This window comes from Dasypus novemcinctus, chromosome 4 (genome assembly GCF_030445035.2).
Source record: "Dasypus novemcinctus isolate mDasNov1 chromosome 4, mDasNov1.1.hap2, whole genome shotgun sequence".
NCBI classification, from domain to species: domain Eukaryota; kingdom Metazoa; phylum Chordata; class Mammalia; order Cingulata; family Dasypodidae; genus Dasypus; species Dasypus novemcinctus.
The window spans coordinates 89,552,858-89,566,309 of NC_080676.1; the positions used below are offsets into that span (position 1 = coordinate 89,552,858).

At 41.3% G+C, this 13,452-nt stretch overlaps 1 protein-coding gene across 2 annotated transcripts in view; it reads right to left on the reverse strand.

Annotated features, from left to right (window-relative positions):
- The window catches only part of TMPRSS7 (transmembrane serine protease 7), a 50,352-nt gene extending 37,863 nt beyond the window's left edge, over nucleotides 1–12,489 (reverse strand). The window contains exons 1-7 of one of the 2 annotated variants that reach the window (XM_071214824.1): nucleotides 12,291–12,476; nucleotides 10,389–10,596; nucleotides 6,623–6,753; nucleotides 4,669–4,736; nucleotides 2,834–3,027; nucleotides 2,064–2,102; nucleotides 1,195–1,423 (exon numbers count right to left, since the gene is read on the reverse strand). In XM_071214824.1, the coding sequence (XP_071070925.1) occupies nucleotides 1,195–1,423; nucleotides 2,064–2,102; nucleotides 2,834–3,027; nucleotides 4,669–4,736; nucleotides 6,623–6,753; nucleotides 10,389–10,596; nucleotides 12,291–12,338 (917 nt within the window). In that variant the 5' untranslated portion in view covers nucleotides 12,339–12,476. Of the gene's footprint in view, nucleotides 1–1,194; nucleotides 1,424–2,063; nucleotides 2,103–2,833; nucleotides 3,028–4,668; nucleotides 4,737–6,622; nucleotides 6,754–10,388; nucleotides 10,597–12,290 lie in introns of both variants that reach the window. The other variant, XM_058295856.1, reaches the window with a different exon arrangement.
- Nucleotides 12,490–13,452: the final 963 nt, after the last annotated feature.

Genomic DNA, 13,452 nt, shown 5'->3' on the forward strand with positions numbered 1-13,452 from the left:
AGTAGTAAGTCCCAATATTTTTGGAGCTGTTTCAGGGAAATGCGAACCCCATTGGTATCAAGCAGGGCGGCTAAAAGCCGAACCTGAGGGGTATGGTGTGAGGAGAGGGAGGTGCCCATAGTGGGAGAAGAAAAGACGGCGATGGGGTCCCTACCTGGAGAGCTGAAATGGTCGCCAGTAGACAACAGCAACAGCAGACAACAGGGGCCGTAGGGCGGTGGAAGGAAAGGATCCCGGATGAGCCCCCAAGTGTGGGCTTGCTGGCAGCGATTAGCGGCCCACGAGGTCCGGGCAGCCTTCCACGGCTCGGCGGGGAGCCCCTAGGCCAGCGCGTAGGCCTAGGTTCTCCAGGCGTGGGGGACGCACGGTAAAAACCACGGAGACAGCCTGAGCGCAGGAACAAGTCTGCTTTATTGCGGAAATACACTTGGTTATATAGGGTTGGGTGGAGGGAGGGGCAGGAGCTAGGGCGGATTACTACAGGGCGGTAGTGGGTAGGCGGAGTTGTGCAGGCGGCTATGAGGTAGGCAGTAGCTGGGGAAGAAGGCAGATTATATGTTGGCAACGTGGGCGGGACTGGCGGGAAGGACAGCAATGGCTGGAGGAAGGAGATAACAAAGGCTGGGGGAAGGGATGGAGGGAGGCAGCAACACATGAATGAAAGGATTTATGCAAAAATGTAACAGACGTTTGTGCTGGGTAATGTCAAGTAATTGATAATGCTTTCTCTGACCATATTTTCTATAATGAAAGTGTGTTGTCTTTCTAATGAGAAAGATTTTTTACATGTTTTACTAATACTATGCAATCATTATCACAGAATATTCTTACACTCTATTGAAGCAGTAGATTTCACAGTAATTGCAATGAAAGTAAAAATTAACAAACATGTTATATTTCAGAAATATTGGCTGAAGTTCTTGCTGCATTTATTTTGAAAGTCTTGTCTACTACAAGTGAAAAACAAACTCTGAGTCTGTTAGGCTCTAGCTAACACACAGGGTACAAAATAAGGCATTGGGGGGTCATTGGTGTAAACAGAAATTGTAAAAGGGAAAGAAAGGAAGAAAAAAGAGAGAAACAAGGAGGGAAAAGGGGAGGAAATAAAGAAAAGAAATCTAAGATAAATCCAGATATTGCAAAGTAGAAACTTTATAAAAAATCTTTTCACCCACAAGAGTGCCTGCATACTACCTGTACAAGACTGTGCTTCTGACTGGCAAAAGGGTGTCATAAATGGTCAGGGAGTCAGTGACACAGTTGTCTGCTTCAATCTGGATGGACTCAATTGAGAGGCGAATCAGGTAGCCCACAATGGCCACCAGTTTGAAGTGGCACATCAGCCTCCCAGAAGTTGCAGAAATCTCCAGAGGGTAGCGGAGAGTTGGATGATCTGCATAGAAGTCCTGAGAGCAGCCTTTGTCTGTGGAGACAGAACTTTTTTAAGAATAATTCTTCTAGAAATGTTTATAGAAGAGGAAAGAGTAAAAGAAGTCCTGTGGAAGACATCTACTCTTCACTAGCCTAGAATCCACTCTGCCCTGTTCTGGGAGCAGTACCTAGATTTTCCTTTAAGAAACTATCCCTACTCTGTCAAAATGTTTTGGATGGTTCAGGAATGGGCATGTCACCCAATCTGGAACAATGAGAATCAGTCCTAGGACATCTGTATCAACTGACTGGCTGAAATATGTGTGTATTTTTCCATAGTTTAATCATAGTTGCTAAACTGATGAATTATGAGCTTAGACATGCTGGTGGCTACTTTTGCCAACACATTGGAAGAACACACTTAATTATGAAGTCACAACAGAGAAAAGCAGAGGTGCAGCGTCCTGACAATATGTTATTTTAGGCCCTGGACTCAACCATGCCTCAAGCCACACCACTCCATGTATGTCCCAGTTATATGAGCCAGGCAAGTTTCTCCTGTTCTTAGGCCAGTTTGAGTGTATTTCTATCACTTGAAACTGAAAAAAGCACTAACAAATACCATCATTTGAAAAGGAAAACTATAGTCAAAATGGATACTGATTTGGGTGGAAAAACATAAAATAATTTACCAGATCCTATGGCTGAGGAGTAATCTGATCGAAGCCCAGCTGCATTGCAAAAACAAGTAGAAAAGTGCTTGTTAATCCCAGCATTTCATTGTTAGAATTTTCTTAGTGAAAACTATTTTCAGTCCTTGAAAAGCAATCAAGAGTAGAATTTGTTTTAAAATAATCCAGTGCAGGGGGGGGCAGGTTGTTGTAGGGATTAGAGATCAAATATGATGGCCATTAGTTGAGAGTTGTTGAATCTGAGTAATGGGTATATGGGAGTTTATTTTACTATTTTATTTTTTATATGCTTGAAATCACTCATAATATCAAGTTTTTAAAAAGTAATTAAACCAGCTCACTGTCAAGACAGATGATGAAATTTGCATTTTGATAGGTTTATGAGGCAGATCATTTTGGAGCACTGGGTAACACTACATAACATATGTGCAATTCTGTCTGGAAGGGGAAGAGACTAGATAAACCTCAGCAAAATTCTTCCTTCTCCAGGATACTTCCTTCTTCCTTTGTTTCTTGAAGACTAGCTTGAAAAGGATGAAACCAGATACATTTAGGGAAGGGTATACTTTAACAAATTCAACTTTATATCTGTTTAACCCTATATCTGTATATAACATTGAGGAATTCCCTTTACAAATGTAGTTCCAAAGTCGTCAGTGAACGCTGTTTCACTGGAATTGTGGAATAAAATACAATCTTGGTTCCCAAAATGGCAAGTATCAGGAATGCTGCAGGAAAGAATGCTTAAAGGAGAATCACCCAACAATCACCATTTAGTACCACAGAATCCATGTCCACAGCCAATCCCTGCAAGCTCCCCACAGAAGTTCGGTTTACAATGCTCGTCTGGATGGAGTCTTTCAAGATGGCCGCCACACAGTCCTCACAGAAGATATGGCCCTTGGCATGTGGCATGACAAACACAATCCAAAAGTGGACAAGGAGGCCACCTTTGTTGTTGCTGCTACAGTGGAAAAAAAACAGAGAGTTAGGGATATCTTTTAAGAAACAGACTTTCACAGGAAGGCAGAGACCCTACTCTCAAATTCAAGGCTAGGCCAGTGAACATATCCTTGTATTGGACTTAATGCCCTTCTTTAGAAGTCATTTACTTCCTAAGGGGCTGGGAAAGAGAAAGCATCATATTATATATATTCTGATTATTATGTGAGGTTCAAATCTAGAACCATTACTCTCCAATTGCATCTCCTTTAAGAATATACTATTTCTATGGCTATCAATCAGTATCCACTGCCTCTACAAATAGCAAGTTATAATTTTTGATACTTCAGCATGTTCACACCTGTGCTAAATCTACTTTATCCCATTTAATCCTATGAGAAAGTCCTATTTTTATTCCAGTTTTACAGATGAGACAATAAAGGCCAAATACAGCTCAAAATGACATAGCTAGTAGCAGATCCAGGATTCAAGCCTAATTTGGTTTTTAGTCTGATCCCAAAACCTGGGTTCCTAACTCCACAAATACTGCTAAGTTTTATGAAAGAAACAACTGTAGAGTTTGATATGGTTATGAGTTCTAAAAACAGATAGTGGATTATGTTTGTAATCTAATCTGTACCTGGGCATGATTAAGTTATGAGTTATGATTAGGGCTTTGATTGGGCCATATCATTAGGGCATCACAAGACATGGCAAAAGACAGAGTTGAGGGTTTTTGATGTTGGAGTTTTGATGTTGGAGTTTGATGCTGAAGCCTTAAGATGGAGCCCCAGGAAGTAAGCTCACAGGGGAAAGAGAAGCAAGCTCCAGAAAGAGAGGAACCCTAAGCCTAGGAAGGAGCAAGCCCTGGGAAGAGAGGAACCCTGAACCCAGAGAGAGGCAAAACCCTGGAAGAGAGGAACGCAGGAACTCTGAACCCTTGCAGACGTCGGCAGCCATCTTGCTCCAACACGAGAAAATAGAGTTTGGTGAGGGAAATAACTTAGGCTTTATGGCCTGGTATTTGTAAGCTCCTACCCCAAATAAATACCCTTTATAAAAATCAACCAATTTCTGGTATTTTGCATCAGCACCCCTTTGGATGACTAATACAACAACTGTAGTGAACAATTCGGGAAATGGAAGGTTAAGGAAACCCAGAAGTTGCTTTCCTCCAAGACTTCTCAGGGCCTTTCATAATCCAAAATGGATTATTAATCTCTGCAGATGTATGTGGAGGAATATCTAGTACTCAGGGCACAGTTTTTCCTAAAAATGATTTGACCATGAGCTCCTTTCCTCCCCAGAAGATCTTGAATGACTAGTTTTTCACTGAACATATTTTGAAATATATTGGACTATGCGATGTTTTGCCCCCACCCACCCAATGTAGTAGCCATGTTTGAAGGTCATTTTGCCCAATGGCACTAATACTGCAGTCCAGGATTCTACTTAGGTGAGAGGACACAGATTTGGGAGATGGCAAGCAAAAACTCATGGTGAGAGCAGGCCAGAGATCGGGGACACTGATTGTTCTAATAGGGTATTCCAAAACCACCCCCAAGAAATTACTTGAAAATGGTGGGCTCTCAGCCCTTCCACAGCCCTGAGAGGAATTTACAGCAGTGAACGCAGAAATGCCAAAGCCAGAGACATCAATTACCTGACATCCGCAACAACAGACTGCTTGTAAAACTTGGAGAAGGCAGATGTTTTATAAACCACGTTTACCTGAAAAAGAAGAATTGAGGTGTCTGGAGACTTTCAAGCTTGGTTTCCTCTCACAGTACCTTGCATGTTGTAGGTCCAAGCCCTGACAACTGGCAAGGAGAAAAGCAAAGGCTCAAACAAATGGCCCCTAACTGCAAACCCAGACATTATTTCCTGAATTAAAATAAATTCTTGCTTCCTATAGAAGTCTTGGGTCATTCTGCTTTCTGTGAAGAATAGCTAGTTACCTTCATTCCTTTATTCCTCTCTCATTTAAAGACCCTAATCAAGCTGACTTTATGTATTCTATCCACTCCAAGTGTTCGTTTTCTGCACAGTTAATAAACAACTCCCTTAAACTCATTTTCATAGGATCCGCAATGAACAATTTAATTCTTAAGGATACATTTCTAAATTTGCCACTAGAGGGCGGGCAGTGTCCACCACTAGGTCTACCATCCTCTGAACTCTGCAGTCTCTACTGAAGCACCTGGCTCTTTCATCTCAGAGAACTATTTCAGTCAACTTACCTTCCTTGCCTGACTCAGCATTCCTAAAACCAAATTCACTCTTTCCTCTCAAATCTTTTTCTCTTTCTGAACACCCCTTCTTACATAGTACCCAAACCACTTATCTAATTGTCAAGGCAGACCAAAAAAAAAAGCAGAACACCTTAGAAATAATGCAGCAGAGTGAAAAAATATGAGCTACAGAATTGAAATTCACTATACAAGGCAGAAAAAATTACTTTAACCGGCTGAGCCTCCGTTGTTCTTGTTTTGTTTTGGGTCTTTTTCATCTGTAACATGGTGATAAAAACATCTACCTCTCTGGGGAACAGTGGTGATAATATGGGTAGAGGGCTTAGCAGCATACCGGCTATGTAGTAGGCATTCAACTAAGAACTACTGTAACCATCGTCTTTGACTTCTTCCCCTACCTCTCACAACCCCTACTCCTTCCTAATTCTTCACAACAGGGAGCCTGTCATGGCATCAGAGTCACCTCTGTGCAGGTAAGCCTATCCATTCCTGTGAAAATGCAAACCAGCAGAAGACTTGAGGCTGGTAATAGGTACCAAGAGCCAGGATAGATATTTTTGTAGTTGACCAAGTAATTACACTTTTAGGAAATCACCCAAGGAAGTAATTAGAGATATACACAACAATTTATGTGGGACTTTTGTTGTAGCGTTATCTATAGTAGCAAAAATTGGAAGCATCGAATAAACATCTAATATAAAGGGATTTGTTATACTTTGTGGCTATTAAAATTTCTGTTTTTTAAAAATAATTACCTGCACAGAAAAATATACAACATGATGAAAAGAAGAAAAAGCAGATTGTAAAACTGAACTATCTACTAATACTCTCATTTTGCATGATCCCCTATGTTTATGTGGTCCAGAATAAGAAAGGAATCTATCTCTGGTGAATAAATTAAAGATTTTAATGTTCTCTCCTATACTTTTCTGAATTTTACAAATTTTTACAATAAATGCATATTATTTCTATAACGAGAAAGTTGTTAAAAAGTGAAGAGACTGCCAATGTATCAGGGTTGAAATAAATGTGTACAGATCACAGAATTAATCAGTGTGCCTGTAACTTTAGAATTGGAAGGCATTTAAAAGATCGCCTAACCCAAATCTTTATTTTGCAGATGAGAAAAGCTAAAGCCCAGAGAGCCATTTCTTTTTAGTTTAAGCAAAAAAAAAACCTAAATAAGCAATTCTGCCAAACATGCAAATCTATCTTATAGCAAAGATGAGCTAAATCCCCCGTTCCCTCTGAACTCCTCCTTTGTCCACCTGCCCTTTACTTCTGTAAATTCTCCTCATCCCTGACACCTGTAACCCCTTCCACCCCAAGCACCACTCTCCCAAGCCCCCACTCCCGTCACCTCACCACTTGCTGCACATTCCGTGCCACTGAAAGAAACTCCCTGGACTCCTTCTGCCGGTATTCAGGAAGAAACTCAATGTTGGTGATACGAAACATCCCAACAAAGTAAAAGGCATCTTTGCTTTCTGTCTTACCTGTAAAATGTGAAAGAAGACGATTAGGCTTTCCCACCTGTGAGGCAGTAAGGCATTGTCTGATCTATGTAAGTATCAGGCTCCTGAAACGATTTTATTTCAGGCAGCGAGATAGCGTAGTGAGATGTAGTTAATAACATCTCATCCATAGGCAATAAATTACTCTATCTCTGAGAACACTCTCTTGTTTCTATCCTCTCCTGACAAATACTAGATTATAAAGTAAAAGAGATACCTCTTTGACTTTATATATGTCCTAGAGTTGCTAAGGGGCAAAGAAGGGTTTTTATAGCTTTCCTGGATCCCAAGTCTGTGAAAGGTAAGAAGGTAAGAAATGTAAGCAATTAAGTTCTGTGTGAAGTTAGCAGGGGGCAGAAGAGGGAAGCTGACCTTCAGTGTGCCCTTTCGTGGCTTGTGTGGCTGATGACCCGGATGCTGGCCTGGTCGCCAGCTCTTTGCAGTATATACAGAATTCATTCTTTTGATGAACCACAAACTGTGGCCCTCAGCCCAGCGTCAGGACCCTTCTGCTCAAATGCTTGTTTGCCCAGTGAAGACTATGAGATTGGGTCAGGACTGGCCAGAGACTTTGCAGACCAGAAGGGCAAACGCTGCTGCATTTGAGTTGTCTTATGGCACCTGAGAACCAGGGGGAGAGCTTGGGGGAGATTAAGGCTCTTCTTCTTGCTACCAAGGTTTTGCTCCTTGTCACCCCAAGTCACTGGCTTCCAGGACCCTTGTCCCTGTCCTGTGGCACTCACTCCAAGGTATCATGGCTATTAGGGTTCTCTGAGGCAAAGAACAGTAAATTGCTCTTTTTCAACTCAGCACCTAACATAATGAGTGCCCAGTATAGCTTTGAAACTCAATAAATGTATGAGAAAAGGAAGAAGGAAGGAAAAGGGAGAGAGGAGAAGAATATTATTTCACTTCAATATCCAACACATGGAAATGCTAAAAATAAATGATGTCTGAATGAAAAAGAAGATGCAACCTGAGTGACAGGAAGGAACCTCCCTTTTATGACCCATTCTGGGTCGCTTTGGCCCCAAGGGAAATAGCACAGGGTAAGGAGCTGGATTTGTTCTTTCTGGTTATGTGACCTTGGCTGGGTCACCTTCCTTCCCTAGGCCTCCTGGGGAAAAACAAAGGGTTTGGGCCAGGGCAATGCTTGGGTTTTGTTTTCTTGTTTTTTTGTTTTGTTGTTGTTGTTGTTATTGTTGTTTTGGGGGATGGATTTTGGTTTTGTTTCTTTGCTTGTTTTGTTTTGGGTTTTTTTGGTTGTTCACTCTCTAAAATCAAATGAAAACTATGACTTCTTTGTAGAAGCCATCACTTCCTTTGCCCATCAGTAATGAAGCAGGCTAGTAAGATAGAGAATTAATGGACGGATCTGGAACCTGGCAGAGTCCACGTGGGCATCGGTAACCCCCAAGATGGCTGCTGGAAGACCCCCATCCCCAGGATTCTGCTATCCAGAACAAAGACTTCTTCTGGAAGCAAAGAAAAGCCCTGGATATTCCCCAAGGACTTTATCATTGGGTTCTCACTGGGGGATTGATGGGTGGGGTAATCAATCAAAACAACAAACAGCTGGAACCCCTCCCCTGCCATTAGCAAAGGGGCGGTATAATTAATAGTTTATAAAGCAGACTGCAAGGCCTGAGCGCATGTGTGCTCAGCTCTCCAGCCTCTGGACCTGTTCCTGCCTTCTGAGCTCCACTCTTGGCATTTAAAACCTATAATGGGGAATTGTAGTCTGTGTATCAGCCCTCTTTATCCCTTTTCACCCCCTTCCTCTCTACCTGGGACCCCTGCTCTTTATTTTCTCCCAATTCTCTTTCCTCCCTACCTGAATAAATTACTGGCCTAACTGACCCGGCATACTCTTAAATTCATTTCTACAGCTTAGTCAAGACACTAAACAAAATCCAGTAATAGCAAGTTCTCAAGAGTCAGGGCAGTGGAAATCAATTTGGCATTGAATCAGATTGCATTTTGCCAATTCTTTAGCTCAGCCCAGCATACGAGACTATCCACAGGCTCCCTTATGTGGAGGTCCACCTCATTTCTCAAGGCCACCCTCCATTCCCAAATTTCATACATCAAAACTAATCTGTTTTTGTTAAACAATTCTTGTCCAGACCAGTTTCCCATTGTCACACTGATCTCTCTCTCTCTCTGAAATGCCTCTCTGATTTTTACATAGCAACAAACCTCTTCCACACAATGATGTTCTAAAATGTTATGCATAAATTCTAGGGCAATGTAAACATCATTTGAGGTGCAGCAGAGAGCTGCGGGGAAATAAGTAGATTCCTTTTGTGTTGGGTTTTGTGTGTGCGTGTTTTGTGATTTTTGTGGATTTGTCTTTAATTACCCATTGATTTTACTTCCTCCACTAGTATCTTATTCACCGTTCTGACCCCTACATCTACCACAGGGCTCAACACACAATGTACAGTCATGATGTGTGTGGAATGAGTTTTCATGAACAAATTCATGATGCTTTTTCTAGACTCCATCTGGCTGGTTGAATGTCTCTTTTGTGATTGTAATATACGTCCTCCAGCAAAGAAATCAACTCATTCCTTCTCTTCAGCACTGAACTGTGAGCTCTTTGAAGGTAGGAACTGCATCTTTTTTCAAAGAATAGGTGGTTCATTTGCATATATGTACGTGACCTGAGCAACTCAAGATAATATTCATTAATTCTTTACCTATAACTCTTGCTTCTTCAACCAGATTTTAATATCCTGGAGAGCACACATACCTTGTATTAAATATATTAACCCATATCTTTCCAATCTATATGCTCCTGGATTGTCCCTTTTTTGGCCTAAAATCCCAGAGCCAGGAGGGATGCGGGCTATGAAGGCCTTGAATCCCCAAGTCCACTGATAGGTTTCCAGAGTCTAGAAGACACAAGCTCTGCTGTAGACAGAGCCGGGAACAGATCCCAGGTCTAGTCTAGCTGTGGGCACAGGATCTCCTAGCAGGATAGAATCCGTGCTCAATTGGTTAACAAAGGTCCAGGAGGAATAAAAGAAATTAAAAAAAACTATAGAGTGGCCACTCTAGGATAAGAAAGCAAATGCTATAGTTACTGTATTGCATGAGTAAGTCTTCAATAAGGAAGAAGTTAGTAATGACTTGCATCCGAAAGGATCAATTGGATAGACTAAAAGGTAATTATTACGAGGGAGGGGTGGTGAAATGATGCATGTATAAAAGGGAGCACAGTGCCAGTCTAGCTCAGGAACCTGGAAATCTAAGGTTGCCTAGAAACAAGCAGTGGGTGGAATGAGGAAATGAAACATTTTAGCAGTTCATTCATTTTTTAAAGCTGTAAATGCATCACATTTCTCAACTAGTCAAAAGCTCTTCTCATCCTACCCCCCATCTCTCCACCTCCTCCTCTCCCCTGGGATGAAAGAAATGGTGGTAAAGGAGAAATGGAACAGACAATTCCAGTTTCTTTCTCCCTAAAATCTCAACACTCGCTTTGAAAATGGTGTGTCAGTCTGGGAAAGAGAAAAACCAAATTAGAAGCACCCAGGGGCAGATATGCTTTCACTGCTAATGCTGGACTCATACCATAAGCCCTAACCCAAAAGGACACAGGTTTAACTCACTGATATACAGCCACAGAAGTGTCCAGGCTATGACTGCCAGGATAAATAAAAATACCGTGAAGAGAATGATTTTATTTTGGATATTCCAAAAAGGAGCTTTCTTCTTGGATTTCTTCTTGAACTTCGCTTTGCTGATAGGTTTTCGCAGAGGTCGTCTCCCTGGAAGTTTCCCTTGGGTACTGACCACCTCAACTGAGATATTGGATATCTTTAAAGAAATAAAATATATGTGTTTTATCAATTAGAAATGATCTAGTGCTTAAAAGGAAGTACCCCATCAGAGAAACCTTGATGCTAAAAGGTCTAACTATATCAGTCAAGTTATTTATATAAGAATAATAAATTGACTTGCATGAAGTCACACAATTAGGATTAGAAAACCAGAAATTATATGAATCCTGGTGAAAGATTTCCAGCTTTCTCCTCAACTCCCCCGTTCTGCAACATAGATGCTGTGGAGGAGAAGCCTGGATTTCATGGAGTGTAGACTAGAGGACCTAAAGGTTGGGAGATTAATATTCTATGTGGGTTGATTCATGTGTACCCAGCCATGAAAACGTGTGTGTGTGTGTGTGTGTGTGTGTGTGTGTTCAAACATTTGTATGTTTTCTCCTGTAATTATTTCTTTCCGGGCTGAGGCAAGATTTAAAAAAGGGAAATAAGTGAGTTTCTCACAGAAACTGATTTCTCAATTAGGGCTTTATAACCAGTTGGTGAGGAGAAAATTTAATGAAGGTGCTCTGGTTTATATAGAATGGTAGGATGGAGAACCTACATGTTTGATTTACCATTGCCCACATATATTTGCTTTGAACAAGACATTGAATTTAGTGACTCCATTTTTCAATCATAAATAAATGAACGGTTAAAAAATAAACCAAAGAATGAAAAAGAGGAATTACATCAGAAAATTAGAAAATTACTCTTTCAAATGCGTCGATGTACAGTGTTGTGTGCAAAAGGAAAAATACATTATTTAACTGTTTCCCCTCCTCCTGTTTTTTTTTCCTCCTCTACCTTCTAATATTGATGCTGTGTATTCTCTAAAAATGTATGCAAGGGTTTAGCTTCTTTGAAGGAGAGATTTATGCATGTAAGAGTAAATAAATTCCAGTGACGAAATAATTTTTAGTCACACATGATTTTTAAAGGCAACAACCTAGAACACCCATTTCAAAGAAATAATCATTTTTTGAGCTATCATAAGGCCTCCCTTGGTCTCTCTTATTCTTTTTCCCCCTCCCTTTCAAAGTTCGTGTCTTTCACTCTTTAGCCCTACCAATTAACAGGATAATATCTGGCCAATTATACTCTGAATTATTCATGGCTCCCACATTCTTTCTGCCAAGCGCCCTTGTCAACTCCTGATGTGAAATGTTGCCTGTATCCATCCTGGTGAAATTGAACTACACTAGACCTCATTTAATGTAGTGACCTGCAGGAGGGAGAATGGTGTTTCTAAAGAGAAATACATTCCATGGTAGACTGAGGAGTTGACCTATGATGCCAAGCCTACTTTCAAATATTCCCCCAAAGAAGTAAATGAAGGAAACACACAGAAATACTAGAACTTGTATAGCTGATAAGGCCAAGTTTGGGTCTTTAAGTGCAGGAACACATAATAGGCAGTCTCAGTTGGCACTGATTAAATTTTAAAATGGAATTTGTACAAAGAACAGTACAATTCCCTGGGGTTTTCAGAAAAACAGCTATGAATCGATTGCCAAGTAGAGCACTTCAAAACAAGCTCACATTTGTAAAACCCATTAAGTGCCATAAGAAGATAAAGTATTTTATTATTGCTCCCTTTATTTCTGTAAATTAGCATGGTCTCATTTTACGAACAAGGTCAACAATACATGGCATTCAAATAAAAGAGAAGGCTTCCCACACTTTACTTACATTCACATCCGTGGGTCTGGGTGGAGTATCACAGCTGTCTTTGTCCATTTTCACGTGCTCTCCATGTGAACACCCAGAGATGTTCCAAGCCAGTTTTTACGCTTACATTCTCGAGTGAGAAGAACTGGTAGCCGCATTCAAGCTAACTTTCAGAGGACTGGAATCAATTTACCTCTACTGTGTCCAGTTCAGAAACTGAAGCGGCCTCATTGCTATGTAGTCCGTGTTAAAGGGACCTGGCCCTTAGCTGGGCACCTCAAACTCAAAAGTTTCCTATGTAACCCTTACAGGACTCAGGACCCTCAGATCCTAGCCTCCAGGCAAAGTTGCCTTGCAAGATACAGTCAGACAAGCCAAAATTATTTACCAGTAATTACTATGTTTGCCCGCATCTACTAAAGAGTATTAAGAGCTCTAATCTATAAGACTCAGCACTGCACCCTAGCCATCCGCTCACACCCATTTCCCTTGCTCTGCCTCTTGCCTACTCCAAACACCTCACACTCCAACTCTGCACTCAACTCGCCAGGAGGGTTTCCCTTTTCCTCTCATTGCCCTTGGTATCCTTCCATTGTCCTCTGTAAATCCGCGCCCTCTCTGCTGTAAACGTCCTATCCCACTTCTCCCACTCATTAGAGCAACAGGTGGGAGAAGGAGGGCATCTTGATGGGCAAAGTAAAAATTGTCCTTAGCGGACAGGGGCAGGGGAGCGCGGGATGAAAAAAGCTGGGGCTGCTCGCACATGAACACATCTAGTCCCTGTGACACTGACTGCTTCCCTGTGGGTGCAGGGCATCAATGGAAAGCTAATCGTTGGTGTTTTGTTTGTTGGGTTTTTTTTTAGGAGGTATCAGGATTGAACCCAGGACCTCTTATGTGGGAAGCAAGCACTCAACCACTCCCCTGATCCTTCGCTTTTGAAAGAAACACTGCCCTGCTGATTTGGGCACAAACTTCAGCGTTATTCAAGGATGAAACATAGGAAAGTAAGTGAGAAACTGCCTGCCGAAAGTGGTGAAAGATTAGTTGAGTTACTTTATTCTTGAGATTTCATTTAACTTGGAAAAAAAGATGGAATGACATATTATATCACAGCTTGTAAATTTGCTCCCTGGTTTTGTTTTATATTGTATTGTGTTGTATTGTATTGTATTGTATTGTA